Source organism: Falco naumanni, chromosome 16 (assembly GCF_017639655.2).
Source record: "Falco naumanni isolate bFalNau1 chromosome 16, bFalNau1.pat, whole genome shotgun sequence".
Lineage (NCBI taxonomy): Eukaryota > Metazoa > Chordata > Aves > Falconiformes > Falconidae > Falco > Falco naumanni.
In genome coordinates, this window is record NC_054069.1 from 2,363,820 (window position 1) to 2,386,461 (window position 22,642).

At 59.7% G+C, this 22,642-nt stretch overlaps 3 protein-coding genes across 4 annotated transcripts; 1 reads left to right on the forward strand and 2 right to left on the reverse strand.

The window, feature by feature from the left end:
- The first annotated feature begins 1,256 nt into the window (after positions 1-1,256).
- ESAM (endothelial cell adhesion molecule) lies at positions 1,257-11,203 on the forward strand. Its single transcript, XM_040616181.1, has 7 exons — positions 1,257-1,340; positions 7,176-7,333; positions 8,482-8,695; positions 8,789-8,944; positions 9,780-9,902; positions 10,041-10,179; positions 10,637-11,203. The coding sequence occupies exons 1-7, from the start codon at positions 1,295-1,297 to the stop codon at positions 10,986-10,988; spliced, it is 1,188 nt and encodes a 395-aa protein (XP_040472115.1). The 5' UTR covers positions 1,257-1,294; the 3' UTR covers positions 10,989-11,203.
- An 873-nt stretch (positions 11,204-12,076) lies between these two features.
- Positions 12,077-17,156, reverse strand: NRGN (neurogranin). Of its 2 annotated transcripts, none has more exons than XM_040616184.1 (3): positions 16,987-17,156; positions 14,620-14,826; positions 12,077-12,271 (listed from the first exon to the last, which is right to left on the reverse strand). In XM_040616184.1, the coding sequence occupies exons 1-2, from the start codon at positions 16,999-17,001 to the stop codon at positions 14,620-14,622; spliced, it is 222 nt and encodes a 73-aa protein (XP_040472118.1). In that variant the 5' UTR covers positions 17,002-17,156; the 3' UTR covers positions 12,077-12,271. The 2 variants fall into 2 exon arrangements, with proteins under 2 accessions (XP_040472118.1, XP_040472117.1); XM_040616183.1 differs by having other exon boundaries at positions 14,620-14,829.
- Positions 17,157-20,876: 3,720 nt separating this feature from the next.
- On the reverse strand, positions 20,877-22,362 carry SPA17 (sperm autoantigenic protein 17). Its single transcript, XM_040616182.1, has 3 exons — positions 22,199-22,362; positions 21,184-21,254; positions 20,877-21,045 (listed from the first exon to the last, which is right to left on the reverse strand). The coding sequence occupies exons 1-3, from the start codon at positions 22,350-22,352 to the stop codon at positions 20,899-20,901; spliced, it is 372 nt and encodes a 123-aa protein (XP_040472116.1). The 5' UTR covers positions 22,353-22,362; the 3' UTR covers positions 20,877-20,898.
- Between the last annotated feature and the right edge of the window lie 280 nt (positions 22,363-22,642).

A 22,642-nucleotide genomic window follows, 5' to 3' on the forward strand; every position in this document is an offset into this window, starting at 1 on the left:
GTTTCGGTTGTTTTTTATTTTCTAAAGCTCATCGATCGGTGAAGTTGTGACATACGATGAATGTGTCGGTCCTAATAAAATCAAACAAACACGTACGGGCGTCAGCAAATGTCTTTCTCCTCCTCGAGGGGGGAATTCTGGCGGGATGCGGAGGTCTTCTCCTGGGTTATTTCCACCAGGGCTTTGTTCCAGGGGTCGTTATTGTGTGAGATGTTTAATTTTTATTTTTCTTTGGGCGGGGGGAGTGCCGCTGGAGCTGGTTTCCTTCCCCGTGGAGATGCCTAAAATGTTTGAAAACGCGAGGACCGCTGCCCGGCTGGCGTTTGGCGTCATCTTCGGATGCAGTTGAGCCCTGAGATGGCGGAGAGAGGAAGAGGAGAAGGAAGAGGAGGAGGAGGAGGAGGAGGATGGGGTCGATCCCTCACTCCCGGTGCCCGAAATAGGGTGAATGTCCCCAAAAAGGGTGAGTTGCCCCCAGGAGCCTCTGCCAGGACCGAGAGCGAAGCGTCAGGTGGACCAGGAGGTGAGGTGGTAGGCAGGAGGTGCTGGCAGGGGGAAGGTGGGATCCCGGTGGGATCTGGCCAGGTTGATCCCCCCAAAGCTTCCTCGCTCCCCGAGGCGGGATCCTGCAATCCCGGCGGCCGGGCTGGATTTACAGGGGGAGACGAGGGCGAGAAGGGATTAATTCCACACACCCCCCGCCCCTCCTCCTCCTCCTCCTCCTCCACCACCGTCTAATCTCTCCTGCTTTGAGGTCTGACCCCGGTTGGATCGAGGACCGGGATAACCTTGGCCGAGCCGGGCAGGATTGGTCCCGAGGCTCCGTGAAACCAGGGAGCTGGAGCCGGAGAATCCCAAATCTCCTTTTTTGGGGTATTTTTTGATTTGCTTTTAAGGATGAATGTGTTTATCTGAAGGTCCTGGGGGGTGTTGGCAGGAGGAGGGCGAAGGATGGAGCCGGGGAGGGTTTAGGGGTCCCTGTGCCCCCCCCAGCGGGTGCCACATTGTGCCCTTAATATCATAATTAATAATAACCCAAATAATTAATGATTACCACCGATTTGTCGGTGCAGGGCTGGTTTTCATGCCTGGGGCTGGGGGCTGCTTTGGACCCCGGTGTGTGGGGGGGAGGGCAGTGCCTGGGGCTGGGATACCCCCCCTGGGGTGGGAAGAGGCCCCGCCCCTTCCCCATGCCCCTCCCCCTTCGGAGGCTCCGCCCCCACCTGCGGGCGGCTCCCCCCCCCCCCCCCCCCGGGTCCCGGCCCCCCCCCCTCTGGCACCTGCGGGTCCGGCCATGGGCGCGCTGCCGCGGGCTGCGCTGGCGCTGGCTGCGCTGCTGGGTGAGCCCCGCCGCACCGGGGGGACCGGGGGGACCGGGGGGGGGTGCGGGGGGGGGGGGAGCTGGGGGGGACCGGGCAGGATGTGCAGGAGCCAGAGAAGCAGCGGGCAGGACCCGGGGTACTGGGGATGGCACCGGGCAGGACCCGGGGTACTGGGGATGGCACCGAGCAGGACCCGGGGTACCGGGGGGTACCGGGGGAGGGCACCGGGCAGGACCCGCGGTACCGGGGATGGCACCGAGCAGGACATGGGGTGCCGGGGGGGGTACCGGGGGGGTACCGGGGGCGGGCACCGTGCAGGACCTGCGGTACCCGGGGGGTGCCGGGGGGTACCGAGGAGGGCACCGGGCAGGACCCGGGGTACGGGGTGGTACCGGGGGAGGGCACCGGGCAGGACCCAGGGTACCGGGGGGGGTACCGAGGAGGGTACTGGGCAGGACCCGGGGTACCGGGGGGGTACCGGGGGGTACCGAGGAGGGCACCGGGCAGGACCCGGGGTACGGGGTGGTACCGGGGGAGGGCACCGGGCAGGACCCAGGGTACCGGGGGGGGTACCGGGGGGTACCGAGGAAGGCACCGGGCAGGACCCAAGGTAGCGGGGGGGCACCGAGGAGGACCCGGGATACCGGGTGGGTACCGCGCAGGACCCAGGGGTACCGGGGGGGTACTGGGGAGGACCCGGGGTACCGTGGGGGGGGGGGGGGCACCGGGGAGGACCCGGAATACTGGGGGGGGGGGGGGCACCGGGCAGGACGTGGGGTACTGGGGTGGTACTGGTGGGGCACCAGGTAGGACCCGGGATACTGGGGGGCGCACCAGGCAGGACCCAGGGGTACTGGGAGAGCACCGGACAGGACCCATGGGTTCTGGGGGGGCACCGGGCAGGACATGGGGGTACCGGGATGCACCAGGCAGGGCGTGGAGGAGCTGGGGGGCACCGGGCAGGACGCGGGGGTACTGGGGGCTCACTGAGAAGGGTGCGGAGCAGTGGAGGGGCATCCAGCCAGATGCATGGGAGCCCAGGGACCCCCCCGGGGAGCTTTCATGGGGCACCGGGTGGGACACAGGGGTACCGGGGGACTCATGGCACTCCCCAGCCCCTCTCCGTGCTCTCGATCCCCCCACCCCAACAGGAAAGTGGGTGCTGGGGGGGTGGGTGGGGTGGCAATCCACCCCCATCCCCTCTTTGTGGTGCCCCAAGAGGAAGAAATCAGGGTCCCCCGGGAAAAGCCACTTTGTTCCTTGGAGCTGCTGAATGGCACCTTCCAGCACCCCCAAACCAAAAGCCACCCCATGGCGGGGGGACCCCGATGTGCCAGAGCCAGTAATTCACCTCCCTGCATGGCGTCGGGCAGGAAAAAATCAAATTTTTTTCCTCTTTCCCATAAAAACCTGCCCCTTCCCTTGTTGACTGGTGCTTTACAGCCACCCCAGTGGGTTTTGGGGTGACGGGTCTCAACCTCCCTCTGTCTCTGGCATTTTCCCCTCCTTTCCCCCCTAATTTCTGGCCCTATTTGAGTTTTTTTGGAAACGCCATGGTTGCTCCAAAGGCAAACATCCCTTGGCGTTCCCAGCGGAGGAGAGGCCTTTGGGGAAAGGAAATGGCCCCAAAAACAATGGCAGTGGCGTTTCCTCCCTGGCGGGATGCTGGGTGGGGGTCCCTGCACCCGGAGCCACTGATTTTCCCTCCTGGAAGGTTTTTTTTCCTTGATAAAAGTTAATTGAAGGGCGTTGAGCTGAGGCGTGGTGGTCACTTCATCCTTAAATCCCACCGGGATGCTCCTTTGCTGCAGCCCGACAGCGTTAATTTGCATGGGGTCCTCATGGATCCCCCCAGAAAAGTCATGCCGAGCCCTGGGGGGTGAAGCTGTAGAGCCCAAGAGCACAAAACCGCAGCAAAAAGATGCTTTGAAGCCCCAAACGGGTGTTATTCCTTGGAAATTCGCTTTCAAGCAGCCCGTCCCCACCCTGCAGGCTCCGTACGGGATCGTGATGGGGATAAGCGGAATGAGGGGTGATGCTCAGCATCCCTGTCCCCATCCCATCCCCATTCCCATCCCATCGCCGCCTCCTTCTCCCGCATCAGGAATTAAAGCGCGTTTCCATCTGTAGCAAAGTCACGTAGTGTTATTATTATTATTTTATTTAATTCTTTTTCCCCAAATTTGGTCTCTCTGGAGGATACGGCGCTTTCTGCCCCTCACCCCCGCCCAGGGTCATGAGAAAAGCCACCGTGGATTTTCCCAACGGACGCTGCTCCGCAGCCCGGCATCTCCTATCTGCCCGTTTATAAATAGTTGGAGTTAAGGGGAGAAAAAAAAAAAATCCCCCAAAAATAATAATAAAAAAAAAGCTGGGTGGCTGCGTCGCATCGCTGAGATGCTCCTTGACCTTTTTCCAAGTTTTTTTTTTTTTTTAAGGGCTCGTTTTTCCGGCCAGATTCCCGCTGTGTGTTTTAAATCCCAAACTTGGTCTCTCAGGATTTAATTTGGGTCTGGGTTTCACATGACTCCGGCGCCTTAATCCTATCGAATGGGGTCATCAAACCCCAACCGCCTCCAGGCATTAATTCCCCGTACGGTTAATAGCTTATAGGGTCGGGTGGGGTTTGGGGGGGGGGGGAATGCTGATTTGGGGAGGGGGGGATAATTTGGGGGGAGGTTCAGGCTGCACCTTGAGCTGGGAAGCAGCTTTTTTGGGGTGAAACGATGCGATTTTGGATGAGGATGGGGTGTTTAATATAGGTGTGGGGATGAATCCCGAGGTTGCTGCAGGTGCACAAGGATTTAAAGGTATTTTTTTCCTAGGGAATAAATTCAAAGGTACATTTAAAGATTTTTTTTTTTTTTTTCCGCGGGGGGGGGCGGGGAATGTAAAAGTATTTCGGAAGGTAAATTTAAAGGGGTTTTTTTTTCCATATGGAAAAAAATCCAAGCAGATGGCCTGGAGCAGAGGGAAAACTCCTGGGCAGGTGCTTAGCTCAGGGCAGCTGGATAAAAATCCAGATTTTTCAGCCCAAAGAGCAGCCGGGCGGTCCCAGGGTTCCCCCCCACCCCCGCTGATATGCCTATGAGCACTGGGAGCAGCTTAATTTTTTCGATCTGGTTAAAGCATTAGAGGATTTGAAGCGGCGAGGTGGCTAAAGCTGGAGCTGATGCCAAAGGGTTCGGTCCCCTGCCCGCAGCTCGAGCACCAGCTCTCCCAACCCTTTTTTAGGGTCAGATTTGTCCCAGATGAGAAATTTGGGGTGAATTCTGCAAGAAAAAGGGGATTTTGGGGACCGAGCAGCCTCCAGATTTGGATCCATCCACCTCTCCCTGTTGTGCTGGAGGGGGGGATGATGGAGCTGCAATCTCCTGCCACCGCGGTTTGACAGAGCAAAGCTGCAACCACAGAGCGCTATTAACATCGTCATCATTAGGTTTCAGAGTTAACACACCCTGGTGAGGGTGCGGGGGGCCTGGCCCGCAGCAGGCACCGGCAGGTTTGCTGCAGTTGCAGTACATGGGGCTGTTTGGATGCTTTGGGGTACGACAGGCGGTGCCGGAGCATCTTTTCATCTTCCAGAGCCTGGATTTCCCCAGGGACCTGCAGCGCCTGTTGGCCCATCACCTTTTTTGTGCCCAAAAAATGTTGCTGATGGAGGAGCGGGGCTGGAAAACTGGGATTTTCCCAACTGTTGGGGAGGCAGAGAGGTTTAGGAGTTGTGGTGTCATTTAATGATGCCATTTGCATCATTAATGAACCATAATAATAATAACAATAATATAATTAATATAACTATCATTTTCATTGTTATAAAATACAATTATATTCATAATTATTATATAATGTACATGACATTATCTCTTTTATTATAGAAAATACAATATAATTATTATATATATCATATTTTTTTCTAGATTATCTAAATTTAATACAATTATATGTACAGTGATGGAGAAGCTGGGCTGAAAAAACCTGGATTTTCCCAGCTGTTGGGGATGCACAGAAGTTTAGGAGCTCTGGTGTCATTTAATGATGCCATCTGCATCATTAATGAACTATATTATTATTATTATTAGCATTAACATTAACATCATTATTATTAGAATTAACATCGGTTTTATCACTACTACCATTACTATGAGTGTTATGGTAACTAATAGCACTATCACATCCCCACTATTATCACTGTTCTTATAAAAACATATACTTATTTGTGATTATTATACTGTATATGTATATTTATGATTATAGAATGCATATTATCTCTTATCTATTTTACTATATAAATTACAACAGAATTATTAGATATCATATATTTTCTTCTATACTAAATTTAATACAACTATCTTGATCGTGACATAGATTTCCAAGACAATTAACGTTCTTTTTCCATACTGTTGATTTTATTCCATACCATAGCTGTCTATAATTAATAATAGCAGCAATTATTTTGCCCACGCTAGGGTGGCACGCAGGCTCCCCCCTGCCACCTCCCTCGCCCGGCAGCCGTTTTTCTTCCCCCTCGCCGGGACTTAAGGGTTTATGTTCTTAGCCTGGGTGAGCTATTTTTAAGCATCCTCACCAGACTGGGGCTGATTTCTCCCGGTTTTTCACCAGAGAAGGGAAATTTGATTTTTTTTTTTTTTTTTTTTTTTTTTAAATTCCTGGGAAGACTTATCGGCCGAAGCAGAGTTTCCTGCCTGGAGCTGGAAGGCTCCGTCCGGAAACTGTGCCGATGCCTTGTCGGGAGGGGGATGAACGGATGCAGGGAGGAGGCTAAAAATACCCCCTGGGGCCTTGTTTTCCTCTTCCCACCCTGGAAATATCAAATTAAAACCCTTGAGTCTGTAGAGAAGAAGGTGAGGCTGTTGGAGCCTTCCCTAAATCCTTCAAAACCAGGGTTTTTTTCCCCAAATTCCAGGTGGCAGCAAAGTTTTGGGATGATGGGGTAGCATCATCCTTCCCGCCCTGCATCCCAACCCAGAGCATCCCTGGGGCGCTGGCAGGACTGGGGCCAGCTGGGGACATGGATCGATGGGCGGGATGCAGGGATGGAGCTGCCGGGATGCAGGTCCTCGGTGGCATTCCCCCGGGAAAAAAAAAAAAAACAAACCCCAGCGCAAACCCGGCCTCGCCTGAGCCGATTAATTTTCCGGCTGAGCCTTACAGGCAAAGCCGGGGAGTAATCTTCCCCTGGGAGCCGGAGCATCCTTCTCCGGTCCGTGGTACCCACCGGTATCCCATTGCCTCCTCCCAGTGGGGTTTGGGGGGGATGCTGGGACACAGGGAGTGTAAGGATGGGGTATTTGGGACGGGATGGGAGTTGGGATGGGGTGAGATGGGGGTTCAGGGGAGGCCACCCGTGAATAATCCCAGTTTAGCACCAGCAGCAGAAAGGGGGGGTGCTGGGATGACAGGAAGGCCTTGTGGGGTGCATGTGGGCGCCTCCCCTCAAAATAAATCCCATGGGATGGAGGATCTGGTGCAGCATTGGGGTGGTCGGGGGTACCCCAGTGCTGTGCTAAAGGGGGGTGTCCGGCTGCGGGAGCCCCCTGGGGAGAGGCAGCGGTCCCCCAGGAGTTGGGGGGGTTTCCCCACCCCAGGCAGGGGGGAAAGGGGGATGGGAGGGAGCGGCATTGTCCTGCATCCTCCAGAGCGGCCGGAAAGCCCTTCCCATGGCAGGGAAGGAGGAAGAACGTTCTGCTGGCCCAGCTCCCGGCAATAACTTGGGATTGTTGGGGTTTCCCTTGGGAATGGGGAGGATTTGCAACAATTGGTGGGGTTTTGTGGGAAAATGGCATGGGGTTGAGTCACGTCCCCTTTTCTTCTCTCTCCGGCTGTGGGCAGGTGTCTCCTCGGCTGTGCTGGAGGTGCACGTGGGGACAAGCTTGGTCTTCTCGGTGGAGGGGCAGCAAGCGGTGCTGCCCGCCTGGTACACCAGCCACTCCCAGAAGAAGCCCTACATCACCTGGCTGCTGAACAAGGAAGATGCTGGCCCCTTCCAGGTAAGAAGTGGGGAGGGGACGTGGGGGGAAAGGGAGGGGACAAGCCAGGCAGTGCCCATGGTGGGGAGGTGCCCGCGATGGGGAGATGCTTGTGGTGCCTATGATGAGGAGAGGTCCACCATGGGAAGGTGCCCATGGTACTTGTGATGGGGAGATGGCTATGATGGGGCCATGCCAGTAGCGCCTGCAATGGGGAGGTGCCTGTGGTGCCCGCGGTGGGGGAAAGCTCATGGTGCCCGTGATGGACTGGTGCCCATGATGGCGAGATGCTCATGGTGCCCGTGATGGACTGGTGCCCATGGTGCCCATGATGGGGAGATGCTTATGGTGCCCACCATGGAGTGGTGCCCATGATGGGGAGCTGCTCATGGTGCCCACCATGCAGAGGTGCCCACTACATGGAGGTGCCCACGGTGCCCATGACAGGCAAGCTCATGGTGCCTGCAATGGAGAGGTGCCCTTGATGGGGAGGTGCTCATGGTGATGGTGATGTGTAGATGCCCACGATGAGGTCATGTCTGTGGTGCCTGCAATGGGGGGATGCTTGTGGTACCCACAGTGGGGAGGTAGCCAAGATGGGGAGATGCCCTTGGTAGGAAGATGCTCATGGTGCCCACAGTGGGGAGGCGCCCACAGTGGGGGGATGATTGTGGTGCCCATGATGCAGAGGTGCCTGCAATGGGGGGAAGCTCGTGATGATGGGTCGGTGCCCACGATGGGAGCATGTCCGTGGTGCTTGCAACAGGGAGATACCCATGAAGGGAAGATGCCCAGGACTGGGGGATGCTCATGGTGCCCGTGATGCAGAGATGCCCACAGTGGGGGCATGATCATAGTGCCTGTGGTGGGGAGGTGCTCATGGTACCTGTGATAGGGAGATGCCCGTGATGGGAGGATGCGTGTGGTGCCCGTGATGGGGAGATGCTCATGACAGGGCAGCTGCTCATGGTGCCCGTGGCAGGGGGGTACTTGTGCTGCCCACGGTGGGGAGATGCCCACGGTTCCCGTGCCATGGGTGCTCAGGACACCTGAGGATGCGGGGAGCTCCTGCAGCAGCGGCTACTCCACAAAATTTAGGATTTGTCGGAGGGGTTCCTCTCCTGCAACACCATCCAGAGGTGACCAAGCAGGTGTTTTCCCCCATGCAGATCCTGACCTACCTGGACGGGGTGGCAAAGGTGGAGGAGACAGAGCTGAAGCCCCGCGTGGGGTTCCTGTACCCCATCCTCACCCACAACATCTCGGTGTTCATCAACGCCACCCGGGAGCGTGACTCGGGCCAGTACATGTGCACCGTCAACGTGGTGGATGACGACACCAGCACAGGCAAGAACATCGGTGTCATCAACCTCACCGTCCTGGGTAAGGCTCCGCTGGTCACCCCGGCTCCTTTGGACAATCCCCCTCCCCCACCCCCGCCCCGGTGTCTCTGGGGATTAATGTGGGTGCCTGCAGTGCCACCAGCCACCCCCACCTGCCAGCTGCACGGCAGCCCCGCCGTGGGAGCCAACGTGACGCTGAGCTGCGCCTCCGAGAAGGGGAAGCCCTCGCCCGGGTACCAGTGGCAGCGCACGGCCCCCACCCTGCAGGTCTTCTTCCCCCCCGCCCAGGGTAAGGTGGCACAGCGGGGGGCTGGCGGGGCGGGGGGGGGGTGGAAAATCCTGGGAAGCTTCAGCTGGGGGATGCTTTTAGCTTTGTCCCCCTAACCCTGCCCCAGGGGGGTGTCCCCTTAACCCTGCCCCAGGGGGGTGTCCCCCTAACCCTGCCCCAGGGCACTGTCCCCCCTAACCCTGCCCCAGGGGAGTGTCCCCCCAACCCTGCCCCAGGGGAGTGTCCCCCCAACCCTGCCCCAGGGCACTGTCCCCCCCAACCCTGCCCCAGGGGAGTGTCCCCCCAACCCTGCCCCAGGGCACTGTCCCCCTAACCCTGCCCCAGGGGAATGTCCCCCCTAACCCTGCCCCAGGGCAATGTCCCCCCAACCCTGCCCCAGGGGAGTGTCCCCCCCTAACCCTGCCCCAGGGCACTGTCCCCCCTAACCCTGCCCCAGGGGAGTGTCCCCCCAACCCTGCCCCAGGGGAGTGTCCCCCTAACCCTGCCCCAGGGCAATGTCCCCCTAACCCTGCCCCAGGGGAGTGTCCCCTTAACCCTGCCCCAGGGCACTGTCCCCCCTAACCCTGCCCCAGGGGAGTGTCCCCCCTAACCCGGCCCCAGGGCAATGTCCCCCCAACCCTGCCCCAGGGGAGTGGCCCCCCTAACCCTGCCCCAGGGCAATGTCCCCCCAACCCTGCCCCAGGGGAGTGTCCCCCCTAACCCTGCCCCAGGGCAATGTCCCCCCAACCCTGCCCCAGGGGAGTGTCCCCCCTAACCCTGCCCGCTCCCTGCCCAAGGAGGTTTGGGGGGCACAGGCCGGTGGTCCCAGGGCAGCACCTGAATTTCTCGCCCGCAGACCGGGCCAGGGGCACCCTCAAGCTGACCAACCTCTCCCTGGACATGTCGGGTCTCTACGTCTGCGTGGCTGAGAACCAAGCGGGTTCAGCCGAGTGCAGCATCCTCCTGGAGGTGCACTCAAGTGAGTACTGAGTACGTGTCCACAGGGCTGGGGAGGGTGGGAGCACGGTCCCCACGAGGTCCCTGTGGGGTCCACGTGGAAATAAGGGGGGAGGCGACCTCCCCCCGTCCCCGCCACCTCCCTGCCTCTCTCCGGCAGCTAGCACCAAAGCAGTCATCGCCGGCGCCGTGCTGGGCTCCCTGGGTGCCCTTGCCACTGTCATCTTCTTCGCCCAGCGAGTCGTTGGCTACCGGAGGAAGAAACGTGACTGCCAGGAGGAGGCAGCCAACGAGATCAAGTGAGGCGCCCGTCCTGCGGAGGCAGTTCAAGTTGTCATCGCTGGCTTTCAGGGTTAATGAGGGAGGAGGAGGTTTCCATCTCTGGCCAGTCATCATTAGGTTTCAGAGTTAATGAGGGGTGGGGAGGAAGGTTTCCATCTCTGGCCAGTCATCATTAGGTTTCAGAGTTAACGGGAGTGGGGAGGAGGTTCCCATTTCTGGCCAGTCATTGCTAGTTTTCAGAGCTAATGGGGGAGGAGGTTTCCATCTCCAGCCAGCCGTCATTAGGTTTCAGAATTAACAAGGGCACTTTCCACTTCTGTTCCCCCCCCCCCTTTCCCTCTTGCTGCCCTCTTTTGGGGTCCAGGAGCTGTGGCACAACCTTGGGGGCCCCATTGCTTTGGTGGGGGGCTGCTGGGGAGGGGGATATTGGGCTTGCTCAGTGCTGATCTCTCCGACGTTGTCCCCTCTCGGCAGGGAAGACGCCGTGGCCCCCAAAACCCCCACGTGGGCGAGGAGCCCGGCTTCGGACACCATCTCCAAAACCAGCACCTTGTCCTCCATCGCCGGCACCCGGGAGAGACCCTACGGTGCCAAACCCCCCTCCGACACCGCCTCCATCCTCACCACCACCGGCAGCTACCGGGGACCCCCACCCCGGGGAGGGGGACGCGTCCCCAGCCTCTCCCCCCCCACCATTAACGGGGTCCCCCAGCGCCGCCAGGATCCGGCCGCCCCCCCAGGGTCGTTGCCCCCCTCCAGCTTGGCACGGGCAGGCGCCATCCCCGTCATGGTGCCGGCACAGAGCCGAGCCGGCTCCTTGGTGTGAGCCCCCCCACCCCCAAAAGAAAGGGGTGCTCGTATGCAGAACGCAGACACCCCCCCATTTTCTGGGGTGTTTTTTTTCCCCTTTTTGGGTTGGTTTTTTCCTTTTTAAAAGACGCCTCAAGCAGCTGGACTCGTCGTGGGGTTGTTTAATGGATGCGGGAGGCTCCTCGGGTTTGGGGGGGCCGAGTCTCCCCGTAAATATAACACCCCAAAATAGCCCTGGCCCCGCCTGGAGGGGGGGATCCTCTTTTTTTTTTTTTTTTTTATATATATATATATATATATATATCTCAGTTGAAATGGGGGATTTTTTCATAAAAGAGCATTAGAAGCAGGGGGGGCAAACAAGGGGTCGGGGGTGGGGGTGGGGCACGCACTTTTTTTAGGGGTTTTCTGATTAAAAGTGGCCGCGCTGTTCGGCGCCTTCGTTTTGGGTGAGTTTGTGGGGATTCAGGGAGTTGGGGGCCCCATGTCCCTCCGGGTGATGTCATAGCGGCTGTGTGATGTCACAGCGCACCGGCCGGGGTCCTCAGGGTAGCCTCTGTGGCATGTGTGCGTTGTCACACCCCATCGCTGGTCCGTCACCGTGATGTCACACCCTGTGTCAGGCAGGATGATGTCACAGCGAGTGTGTGACATCACAGCACCCAGCTCATGCCGGTGTGACCCCCCCGCTGGCTGCCGCATCCATCGGCGATGTCGTGTGCGCCTGTGTGATGTCACACCCGCCATCACACAGCCAGGGGTGACATGACACATGCCTATGTGATGTCACACCAGCTGTCACACGTCCAGCAGTGACGTCACACCACCCAGCTCATGGCTGCAAAGCGTGACATGAGCTGTCTCCCACCCAGGAGCGGCATCATGCCGTACCACGCACGCTTGCGTGATGTCACGCCAGCCATCGCACGCCCTGCAGTGACATCACACGTGCCTGGGTGGTGTCACACCAGCCACCACACGCCTGCCAGTGACGTCACACATGCATGTATGGCATCACCCGCCCCGTGACCACCCCACCTTCGCGCCGCTGTGACCTCACCACTCTGCCGGGTGACATCGAAGGGCACCAAGGACAGGCAGGGCCTCTGGCAGGGATGTTTATTGGGGTGTGGGGGGGCTGGGGCAGGGGGCGGCGGCCGGGGGCAGGGGCAGAGCCTGGCTGTGGGGGGACCCCGGGGGGTGCATGCGGGGGGGTGGCGGGGCGAAGCGGGGGCTCCTGGGCCTCTGTGGTCAGCGGGGGCTCGGCGGTGAGGGGGTCCGGGGAGCGCCTGGTGGCCCCTGCAAGCAAGGAGAGAGCAGTCAGCCCTGCCTGCACCCTGCTGCTGCACCCTGCGCCCTGCCTGCACCCTGCTCTTGCACCCTGCTCCTGCACCCTGCTCCTGCACCCTGCGCCCTGCCTGCACCCTGCTCCTGCACCCTGTGCCCTGTCTGCACCCTGCTCCTGCACCCTGCACCCTGCTCCTGCACCCTGCTCCTGCGCCCTGCTCCTGCGCCCTGCACCCTGTCTGCACCCTGCTCCTGCACCCTGCACCCTGCTCCTGCGCCCTGCGCCCTGTCTGCACCCTGCTCCTGCACCCTGCACCCTGCCTGCACCCTGCTCCTGCACCCTGCTCCTGTGCCCTGCACCCTGCTCCTGCGCCCTGCTCCTGCACCCTGCTCCTGCACCCTGCTCCTGCACCCTGCGCCCTGTCTGCACCCTGCTCCTGCACCCTGCACCCTGCTCCTGCACCCTGCTCCTGCGCCCTGCTCCTGCGCCCTGCACCCTGTCTGCACCCTGCTCCTGCACCCTGCACCCTGCTCCTGCGCCTTGCGCCCTGTCTGCACCCTGCTCCTGCACCCTGCACCCTGCCTGCACCCTGCTCCTGCACCCTGCTCCTGCACCCTGCACCCTGCCTGCACCCTGCTCCTGCACCCTGCCCACACCCTGCTGCTGCACCCTGTGCCCTGCCTGCACCCTGCTCCTGCACCCTGCTCCTGCACCCTGCACCCTGCCTGCACCCTGCTCCTGCACCCTGCCCACACCCTGCTGCTGCACCCTGTGCCCTGCCTGCACCCTGCTCCTGCACCCTGCTCCTGCGCCCTGCCTGTACCCTGCTGCTGCACCCTGTGCCCTGCCTGCACCCTGCTCCTGCACCCTGCTCCTGCACCCTGCCCACACCCTGCTGCTGCACCCTGTGTCCTGCCTGCACCCTGCCCCTCCACCCTGCCCCTGCAGCCTGCCCGCACCCTGCCCGTGCCCTGTTCTTGCACCTTGCTGCTGCATCCTGCACCCTCTCCGTGCCCCATCCCCTCCCTGCCAGCACCCCTGCCTGCACCCTGCCCACGCCCTGCTCCTGCAGCTCTCATCCTCTCCATGCCCTGCCCACACCCTGCCTGCACCCTGCCCATGCCCTACTTGCAGCCCGCCCACACCCTGCCTGCGCCCTGCTCCTGCACCCGTGTCCTGCTGCCTGCAACCTGCCCTCGCCCATCCCCATCCCAGCAGCTGGGGGTGGGGGGACACCCAGCCTGGGCCCCCCAGGCCAGAGGACCCCGGTGGGAGGGGGCGAACCCAGCTCACCCGGTGCAAGCCTGCCCAGCCCACCTAACGAGGCAGCCCTAACAAACCCCATGGCCCTAATAAGCTTCACAGCTCCTGCACTTGGCAGTTGCTTCCCTGTTGCATCCCCATGGCATCCTCCCTGCAGTCCCACTGACTCCCGACTGCATCCTCGCTGAATCCCCACTGCAGCCCCACTGACTGCCCGTTGCTTTCCCATTGCCTTTCCAGTGCAGCCCCACAGCACCCTCGCTGAATCCCCACTGCATCCCGATTGCATCCCCACTGCATACTCAGTCCGTGCTCATCGCATCCTCACTGAATCCCTGTTGCATCCTCAGCTCATTCCCACTGCATTCTCACTGCATCCTCACTGCATACCCAGTTCATCCCGCTTGCATCCCCACTGCATCCCCACTGCATCTTTAGTTTGGTCCCCACTGCATCCCCAGTTCTTTCCTACTGCATTCCCACTGCATCCTTTCGTGCATCCCCACTGAACGCTCACTGTACCCCCATTGCATCCTTACCGCATCCCTGCTTCATCCCCGTTGAATCCCCACTGCATCCCAGTTCCATCCCATCTGCATCCCCACCAGCCCCGACACACACACACGTGGCCAAGCCGGCAGCAAGACCTCCCCACCACTAATCCCAAACCAGCCTTCGGCGTAGCCGGGGCCGTTCTCTGCTCACCACGCCGGCACGGCACAGGGCACGGCACAACCACCCCCCAGGCCCCAATGCCACGCGGCCTCGGCATCGTGGGCGCTTTTTAAATTTACCTTTTCCTGCCAGGAGACTGTGACATAGGCTTTTAAAAATAGCATGTGCTGAGGCGAGGCGTTTGGGGTGGTGTTGCTAAGGGAGAAATTCAATTCAAATCTAGGGCTTCGCCTTCCCATGCTAACTACTACGGCGCGCTCCCAAAATTAGGGCAGGCAGGGGCTGCCTGCCTGCGTGCTTTCACCTCCTGGGAAGAAAAATCCCTTCTCCGTCCCGAATCGGCATGGGGAAGGATGCTTGGAGCAGCATCCTTGTAAAAATGACCTGATTTTGGAGGGAAAAAGGGAGATTCGGGGCATACCTAGTCGCCGTTGCGGAGGTCGCCGCCGCGGGTGCTGTTGGCGCACTCGGCGTCCTTGGTTTTCCGATCGATCTCACCCCCTTTGATCTTCTTGCGGGTCATATGGCCGCGGAAACTAGCCTGGATCTTGGCGGCCGCCGCGTTGGCGTCAGGATCATCCAAAGGGATGTCCAGGATGTCCTCGTCCAGCTTTGTGCAGGCTCCCTCCTGCTGGCGCCAACAGGAGGGTTACGGCCGGTGGCACGCCAGAAAGGGCATCCCTCCCCAATTAAATCCATTAAATAAGGTCCTAAATTAGCCCCTGTGCTAAAAATTAGGTTTCTTTGCTAAAAATCAGGGTCTTTTGTTAAAAATCAGGGTCCTTTGCTAAAAATCAGGGTGCCTTGCGGGTGTCTCAGGGGATGGGCAACCGAAGGTGCGGCAGGGGGAGATGCTTCGCCCCCTGCTCATCCCTAAATCTGGACCACCTGGCTGCAGGAAGCCGGACCCCACCAGCCCCGCTGGGGCTGGATCCTGCTTCCTCGAGGGGTGTGATACAGGGAGAGGAACATCCATGGGAGCAGAGGGTGGGTTTGAGGGAGGGGATTTTTGGCACAGGGGGGGTCACACTGCACAAGCCAAGCTGGCTCTGCCTCAGTTTCCCCTTCCCTCACAGCCTGTTGCATCTTCCCGCATACGTCCTCAGGGCTTTGGCTGAAAACACCAGGAAATTAGGGAAGGGAGTGATGCCGGAGGGGAGGAAAAGCCTCCCCAGGGATAAATCACCACAGCCCACTCCCCTGCTGCCACATCCCACCGGAGCGGTTGGACCCAGCGCCGAGGTCAAGGAGGGAAAAATCCCACGGGAAAAATAAATGAGACAGGAGCAAGCTGGTGCTGGACACTCTGGTGCCAGCAGCGGCGGGGGTGCATCCTTCTCATCGCCCCAGGAGGGCTTTAAAGGACTTAAAAAGAGTTTGGGGTTTTTTTGGAAGCTGCAGATTTGAGGAGGATGCTCTTCCCCTCGGAGCTTGCCGCGGCTCCGTAAAGTTGCTCGGGTTGTTTTACTGTCGTGAAAGGTGAGGGGAGCAAAAGAGCGGCGGCGGCTTAAGTGACGGGTCCGAGGGGGAAATGATATGTCCATGGTGGAAATGTTATAGCCAGGGCTGGAAATCCTATATCCATGGGAGAAATCCTATATCCAGGGGGACGAAATCCTATATCCAGGGGGAAGAAATCCTATATTCAGGGGAGAAATCCTATATGGGGGAGCAGGGACCTATATCCAGGAGAGAAATCCTATATCCAGGGGGAGAAATACTATATCCAGGAAAGAAATCCTATATTCAGGAGAGAAAACCTATACCCAGGGGGAGAAAGCCTATATCCAGGAAAGAAATCCTATATGCAGGGGAGAAATCCTATATGGGGGGACGATGACAGACACCTATATCCAGAGGAGAAATCCTATATCCAGGGGGAGAAATCCTACATGCAGAGGGTAAAAACCTGTATCCAGGGAAAAATCCTAAATTTAGAGGGAGAAATCCTATATATGGCGGGGAATATCCTATATCCAGGGGGGATAAATCCTATATCCAGGGTGGGCTTTGCCTCTCTGGAGGTGCCCAGGAGGGGAGATGGGAGCTACTGTCTGCTGGCAGCTAAGCAGGAGGGGGAAAAAGGGGAAAAAAGGGGGAAAAGGGGGAAAAAAAGAGGGAGGGGAGGGAGAAAGGGAGGAAAAACGTTGTGCTTTCCCGCTGGATCAGCTCCCTGAGCCGACTGGTGGTTGGGTGGCAAGGGGTGCTCACCCTCAGGTGGGGACGGAGGGGTACAGCCCCCTTGCTCGCCCCAGTTTATCCCTTTATTCATCAAGCCACCCCTGATCCCGCCTGGAGAGTAATTGGAATTGGGGGGGGGGGGGGGGGGGGGGGGGGGGCGGGGAGCAGGGGGTGAAGTGAGAAAAAGCTGAATAAAAGCAGAACCCCTCATCCTGGCAGCTGGATTTGGGGATGGGGGGACTTTCCTGACCGGGATATGGGATGCTGCCCATGGTGCAGGCTGGCTGCTGGCCCCAGCGGGATGGATCCTGAACTGGTGTGAAATGGGAGGGGGGGGGCTCTGGGGTGGGGGTATGGGCCTGGGGGGCTGCAGCAGCACCGGGTGAGGGGGGGATGGACGCAGAGTTGGTTGAGCTGTTGGGTGCAGCACCCATCCGCAGCATCACCCCCCTGCAAATACCCCCCCACCCACATCACCACCCCAAATCCCCTCCACCGCCCCCGTACCCCGCTCCAGGAGGAGGTTGGGGGGGGGGGGGGGGCAATAACAATATTAATCAATTAAATGCAGAAAGGTGAGATGCTGGGGGGAAAGGGGGGAACCTACGTTGCAGCAGTCCATGGCGGAGGACGGGTGGGCGGCCAGCGATGGGCGAGGGGCTCCGGCAGGGTCTCGCTTCCCCGGCAGCTCTCCCGGCGCAGGTGGCAAGTTGAGCGGAGCCGCTTGCCTACGTAATGTGCTTTCCTCCGGGCGAGCCTATCAGCCCTACACCCCTGCCAGGCTTTTAGTTGGGGGGGGTGTTTCTTTTTTTTTTTTTTTTTTTTTTCCCTTTCTCCTCTTTTTTTTTTTTTTTTTTTTTTAACCTCCTCCAATTTTATTTCGCAGCCTCCAACTCCCTCCTAACGCTTAAAGGAGCCGGCAGCTCGCGTCGGAGTTTTGTGTAATATAAAATTACATGCAGAGGATGCGATCAAATATTTAACGGCGCTTTCGGGTTTCGCCCTCGGTGTGGCGGGTTTAATAGGGCCGTGCTGAAATTTGCAGCGACTTTTTTTTGGGGGGACGGAGAGGGGTGAAGCTGCGACAAAAGGGGGGTGATGGGTTATTTGTCTGGGGAGGGGGGGGTTGCTTGGCCCGCAGTGATGCTGGAGAAGGGTTTTGCCCCCTGGGTTTGTTTGCACGGGACACGGGGGTAAAACCTTCATGACCTACTTCGGTCTTGGTCCTGAGGAGTGTGAGGATGAGGATGGTAAGGACGAGGATGGCAAGGGTGAGGATGACAAGGAAGGGTGGGCATGGCGGGACACTACATCCCACCGAGCATCTGCTGAAGGCCCGGGGTGATGTGCCCAGACGTGGACTCTACGCAGAGGAGGGGGCTCCATTTTTGAGGTTTGGGGATCCCTCCCCTGCTCACAGGAGCATCCCACCCCCCAAATGTGGGGGGGGTTCCAGTCAGACCTGCAGACCCAGCCATTTTTCCAGCCCTCAGTGCTATCTGCGGACCCTGCTTTTGCCTTCAGACCACGCCAAGGTGCCAGGGCTGATGGGGTGAGATGGGGGGACCCCAGGAAAGAGGAGAGATGCCCAGGGCAATGTGGGGGGCTGCAGCTCGCAGCCCCCCCATCGCCTGCCTCACTCGCCTCTAATCCGGGTTTGGGAGTTGCTAAGCAACTGCATAAGTCGCCCGTGGGCTCCGTGCGCTGATGCTGGCTCCGGCTGGCCCCCAAAACACGGCGCGGCCCCCCAAGCCGGGCAGCGGCACCCCCCGGTCCGCCAGCGCATTCGGGCCTCCCCAGCTCTCCCCAGCTGGGCTTGCTCACAGGGATGTGCCCTGCCTGGGGGCCTGGGGGCACCAACCTTCCTCTTTGCCATCACCAGCATCATCGTCATCACTCACTGTCACCGTTAGCATCCCTGTCCCATTGCTATCACCATCCCCGGCACTGTCACTGTCCCCGTTGCCACCACCAGCCTTGTCCCCATCCTTGTCCCCATACCCTCTGCCACCATCCCCATCCCCACCACTGTTCCTGTCCCCATCCTCATCATCATCCCTGACGCAGTCCCCAGCCCCATTCCTGTCCCCATCCCCAACTTCAACCCCATCATCCCTGTCCTCATCCTGTCCCCATGCCACCCCCAACTTCAACCCCATTTTTGCCCATGTCCCCATCCCCATCCCCATCATCACCCTCATCCCTGTCCCCATCCCCATCATCACCCTCGTCCTTGTCCCCATCCCTGTCCCCATCCCGTCCCCATCACTACCTCATCCCTGTCTCCATCCCCATCCTGTCCCCATCCCTATCATCACCCTTGTCCCTGTCCCCATCCCTTCACCATCCCTATTCCCATCCCCATTTCCATCTCTGTCCCCAAGGTCACTCCAGCCAGGGTGCAGGTGGTGGCACTCCCTGCCCCCCCCCCCCCTCATGGCACCCAGCCCACCCTGCTCCCTGTCCCACACCCCACCCCAGGCAAAAGGAGGGTGCAGCCCACACCGGCTCTTGGGGGTCAGCCACCCCCCCCAGCAGCACCCAGGCACCCCAGCCCGCACCCCGGGAGATGGGTGCTCCCGGAGCATCCCTCCATTCCCCCGCCAGCCATCCGCACCCGGCTCTCCCTGCCAGAGCTGCTTTTCCACGGCCACCTCCTCTCACCAGCACAGCGGGGTGGGGGGGGAATAGCTCTGCTCCAGAAAACCCCATTCCAGCTTCCAGGCGAAGCTTTGGCAGCTCCGCTGGGATTTTTAGATGGGAAAATGATCCCTTTCCCTTTTTCTTCTTACATCCTCCAGATCCATTGCTGCCTGCTCTGGCAAAGGAAGACAGGGTGTTTTGGGGGGAGTCAAGTGGAAAGGGTTTTTGGGGTGACTCCTGCATCAAGGATTTGAGAAAATTAGCCCCAAAATTAGGACGCAAAATGCCAGGGGGGGATCATCCCGGTACCAGTAACCCCCCCAAAATGCACAAAACCAGTGGGTTCTGGAGCATTTTGAATGCAAGAGTGGATGGCACCCCATTTTTTCCAGTGGCACACAGCTCCCCTGTCCCCAAAATCCATCCTGGCCGTGGCCCCCCCGGTCCTGGCAGAGCCGCCAAGCGCCGGCGTCTCCCGCAGGCTGCGGCTGCGGAGGAGGGACACGAAATGCCAGAACATTTCTAATCATTAACGGCAGGTTTTGAGCCCGTTCCAGGCTCTGCATTTCTCCTTCCCGGGCCCCTTCATCCAAGAAAACAACCCACCTCAGGGTGCAAGACGGCAGGGGGGAAGGAATATTGGGGGGATGCTTTCCCAGGTGCTCCAGCATCTCCAAATTCTGATTCCTGATAAAATAACTCAAATTTTGGAAGAAGGGGATAGGCACCACGGCTGGCAAGACCCGCTGGAAACATCTCGCCGTCGTGGTTTGAGATGGTGGCACTGAGGTGTTAAAAAATTCCTTAAAAAAAAAAAAACAAAAAAACAAAACCCAAAACCAACCACACAAACAAACAAAACGGGGGGAATTTGATGCTGGAAAGGTGCCCTGGGCAGGCAGCGATGCTGGCTGCCGAAACAGGGAGCCGGCAGCCAGCGAGGCTGTGCCGGGGAAGGGGGGTCAAGGCGTAGCCGCTTGGCACCAGCCCTGGCACAGGGTCCCCGCCAGCTTTTTTTCCCCATCCCTCCTTCCTGTTTTTCCCAGGGGAGCCGCTGCCGTGCCCTGTGCAGTGGGCGAGCGCCGCACGCTGCATATGGCAGGCTCCTGCCAGAGAAAACAGGAAAGGGGGGGGGGGGTGGGCGCAGAACTGGGGTAGGCATGGGTGGGGGGGTTCAGTCCCCCCAAAAAAAAGAGCAGCCAGCTTCGACGCAAACCCCGTCACCGTGTTTTTTCAGTGCCAGCTGGGAGTTTTAAACCACTCCGGATGGGAAAACATGAATTTCACAGGTTGGAATGGAATGAGGGGACCCCCCCTCTGCGCTCCACAAAATGCCATGGAGGCATCTCATCTCTTGGAGGGGGGGGGGGGAGAAGAGGAGCAATGTCACATCCCTTCTTCACGTGGGGACGCTATTAAATTTTTGACAACCTCCAGGGATGCAGGGGCCTAAATATAGAGCCTTAAAATATCATCTTGAGCTCAGCCCAGCTCCCAAACCCGGGTTTTTTTTAGGGGAGAAATCTCAGGTGAGAGTCGCTAATAACAGCGGGGACCTCATTAATAAAAATTCTCATTAAAAAAGCACCGCGGGGGTGGGACGGGAGATCATCACCCACCCCCGAGAGAAGGGCAGGAGCCTGGTGGGGAAATTAAGGTGTTGGGTTTTTTTTCGAGTCATGGCACTTTGTTTTGGGTTGGGATGTTGCCCAAATTTGGGGCGAGCGCTTGGGTCAGGTCCCCAGGGAGGTGTCCCTTTTAAAGGGGGTGAGGGGGGCGTGCTCCCCTTTGGCGGGGGGTTGTTCCTCTCTGCTGCATCACAATGAGGATTTTTGGGGAGGAATCACGGTGTGTCGGGGCTGGTGGGTGCTGTCAGCTACCCCTGATGCTGGTTTGGGCTCAGACCGCCCTGTTTCGGTGCTGCCTCCCTTACCGTGGCCGTGGATGCACCGCCACCTGCCTGCTCCCCTGCCTTCTCCTCCTCCTTGTCCTTGTCCTCCTTCTCCTCGTCCTCCTCCGGTTCCTGGAGGAAAAGCAGGAAAACCTACAAGTTAGGTGGTGCGGGACAAGGGCAGGGGGGGCGGGGGAGGGGGCAGGGACCCAGCCCTTTGCCCCAGGCACCCCGAATTCTCTCGAGGGGAGGGCAGGGAGGGCAGCCCACCTGGAAAGGGGGCTGGGAGAGAAGCTTGTCCTCCAGCTGGGCTCCCCACACCGCCAGGTCAGCTGAGCTCTCTGGGGGAAGGGAGAGGCTTGATGTCACCTGGGATGGGCCCGTGGGGCAGGGCTGACACCCAGGGGGGGCACGTGGGGCAGGGCTGGTGGCACAAGGGATGAGCAAGGTGCAGAGTCCCTTGGGATGGGGACATGGAGTAGGCACGACGCCGTGGGTGATGGGCACAAGGGGCAGGTATGATGCCATGGGCGATGGGCACAAGGGGCAGGTATGATGCCATGGGTGATGGGCATGAGGGGCAGGTATGATGCCATGGGCGATGGGCACAAGGGGCAGGCACAATGCCATGGGTGATGGGCACGAGGGGCAGGTATGATGCCATGGGTGATGGGCACGAGGGGCAGGTATGATGCCGTGGGCGATGGGCACAGGGGGCAGGCACAATGCCATGGGTGATGGGCACGAGGGGCAGGTATGATGCCATGGGTGATGGGCATGAGGGGCAGGTATGATGCCATGGGCGATGGGCACAAGGGGCAGGCACAATGCCATGGGTGATGGGCACGAGGGGCAGGTATGATGCCATGGGTGATGGGCACGAGGGGCAGGTATGATGCCGTGGGCGATGGGCACATGGGGCAGGCACAATGCCATGGGTGATGGGCACGAGGGGCAGGTATGATGCCATGGGTGATGGGCATGAGGGGCAGGTATGATGCCATGGGTGATGGGCACAAGGGGCAGGCACAATGCCATGGGCGATGGGCACATGGGGCAGGTATGATGCCATGGGCGATGGGCGTGAGAGGCAGGTATGATGCCATGGGCGATGGGCATGAGAGGCAGGTATGATGCCATGGGCGATGGGCACAAGGGGCAGACACGACACTGTGGGCGATGGGCACATGGGGCAGGTATGATGCCACACAGGATGGGCAGGCCATGTAGTGTGGGGCAGGGGATGGAGGTGTGGGGATGGGTGCTGCTGTGCTGTGCCACTCACCCTCTCTCTGCGCCAGCAGCCTTTGGAAGTGCTGAGCGGCGAAGGCCACCACGTCGGTGGGCTGCACCCGCAGCACCTCCAGTGCCAGCTCCTCCAGCAGGTTTTGGAAGCCGGCAGGCAGCCGCAGGGTGCTGCTGGAGGTGGGGATGGACATGGCCGCCTCTTTTCCCCGGCCCCCTGCAGCGGTACGGTCGGGGTTAATTACACCCCGCACCCCCGCCCTCCCAACCGGGGAGGCCGGGACTCGAACCCGGGCTCCCGGGATGGGGGCGGGGGGGTGTGTGTGGCGTGAGTGGGGGCCGTGCCGCCGCTAGGGGGCGCCGCCCCGCCCGCCCGCCGCACCTGCGCACTGCCGCCTCCAGCCGCGCGTGCGCGGCGGTGCCCGGGCCGGGCGCTGTGAGCGGTGCGGTGCCCCCGCTGCCCCCCGCTGCCCCACTCCCGGTC

Coding starts and splice junctions, on each gene's coding strand:
- SPA17 (XM_040616182.1), bottom strand. CDS start 22,352: ATGTCCATCCCCACCTCCAGCAGCACCCTGCGGCTGCCTGCCGGCTTC. Junction 21,255..22,198: donor GCTGCTGGCGCAGAGAGAGG/GTGAGTGGCACA, acceptor CCCTTCCCCCAG/AGAGCTCAGCTGACCTGGCG. Junction 21,046..21,183: donor TCTCCCAGCCCCCTTTCCAG/GTGGGCTGCCCT, acceptor CTTTTCCTCCAG/GAACCGGAGGAGGACGAGGA.
- ESAM (XM_040616181.1), top strand. CDS start 1,295: ATGGGCGCGCTGCCGCGGGCTGCGCTGGCGCTGGCTGCGCTGCTGG. Junction 1,341..7,175: donor GGCGCTGGCTGCGCTGCTGG/GTGAGCCCCGCC, acceptor GGCTGTGGGCAG/GTGTCTCCTCGGCTGTGCTG. Junction 10,180..10,636: donor GAGGCAGCCAACGAGATCAA/GTGAGGCGCCCG, acceptor CCCTCTCGGCAG/GGAAGACGCCGTGGCCCCCA.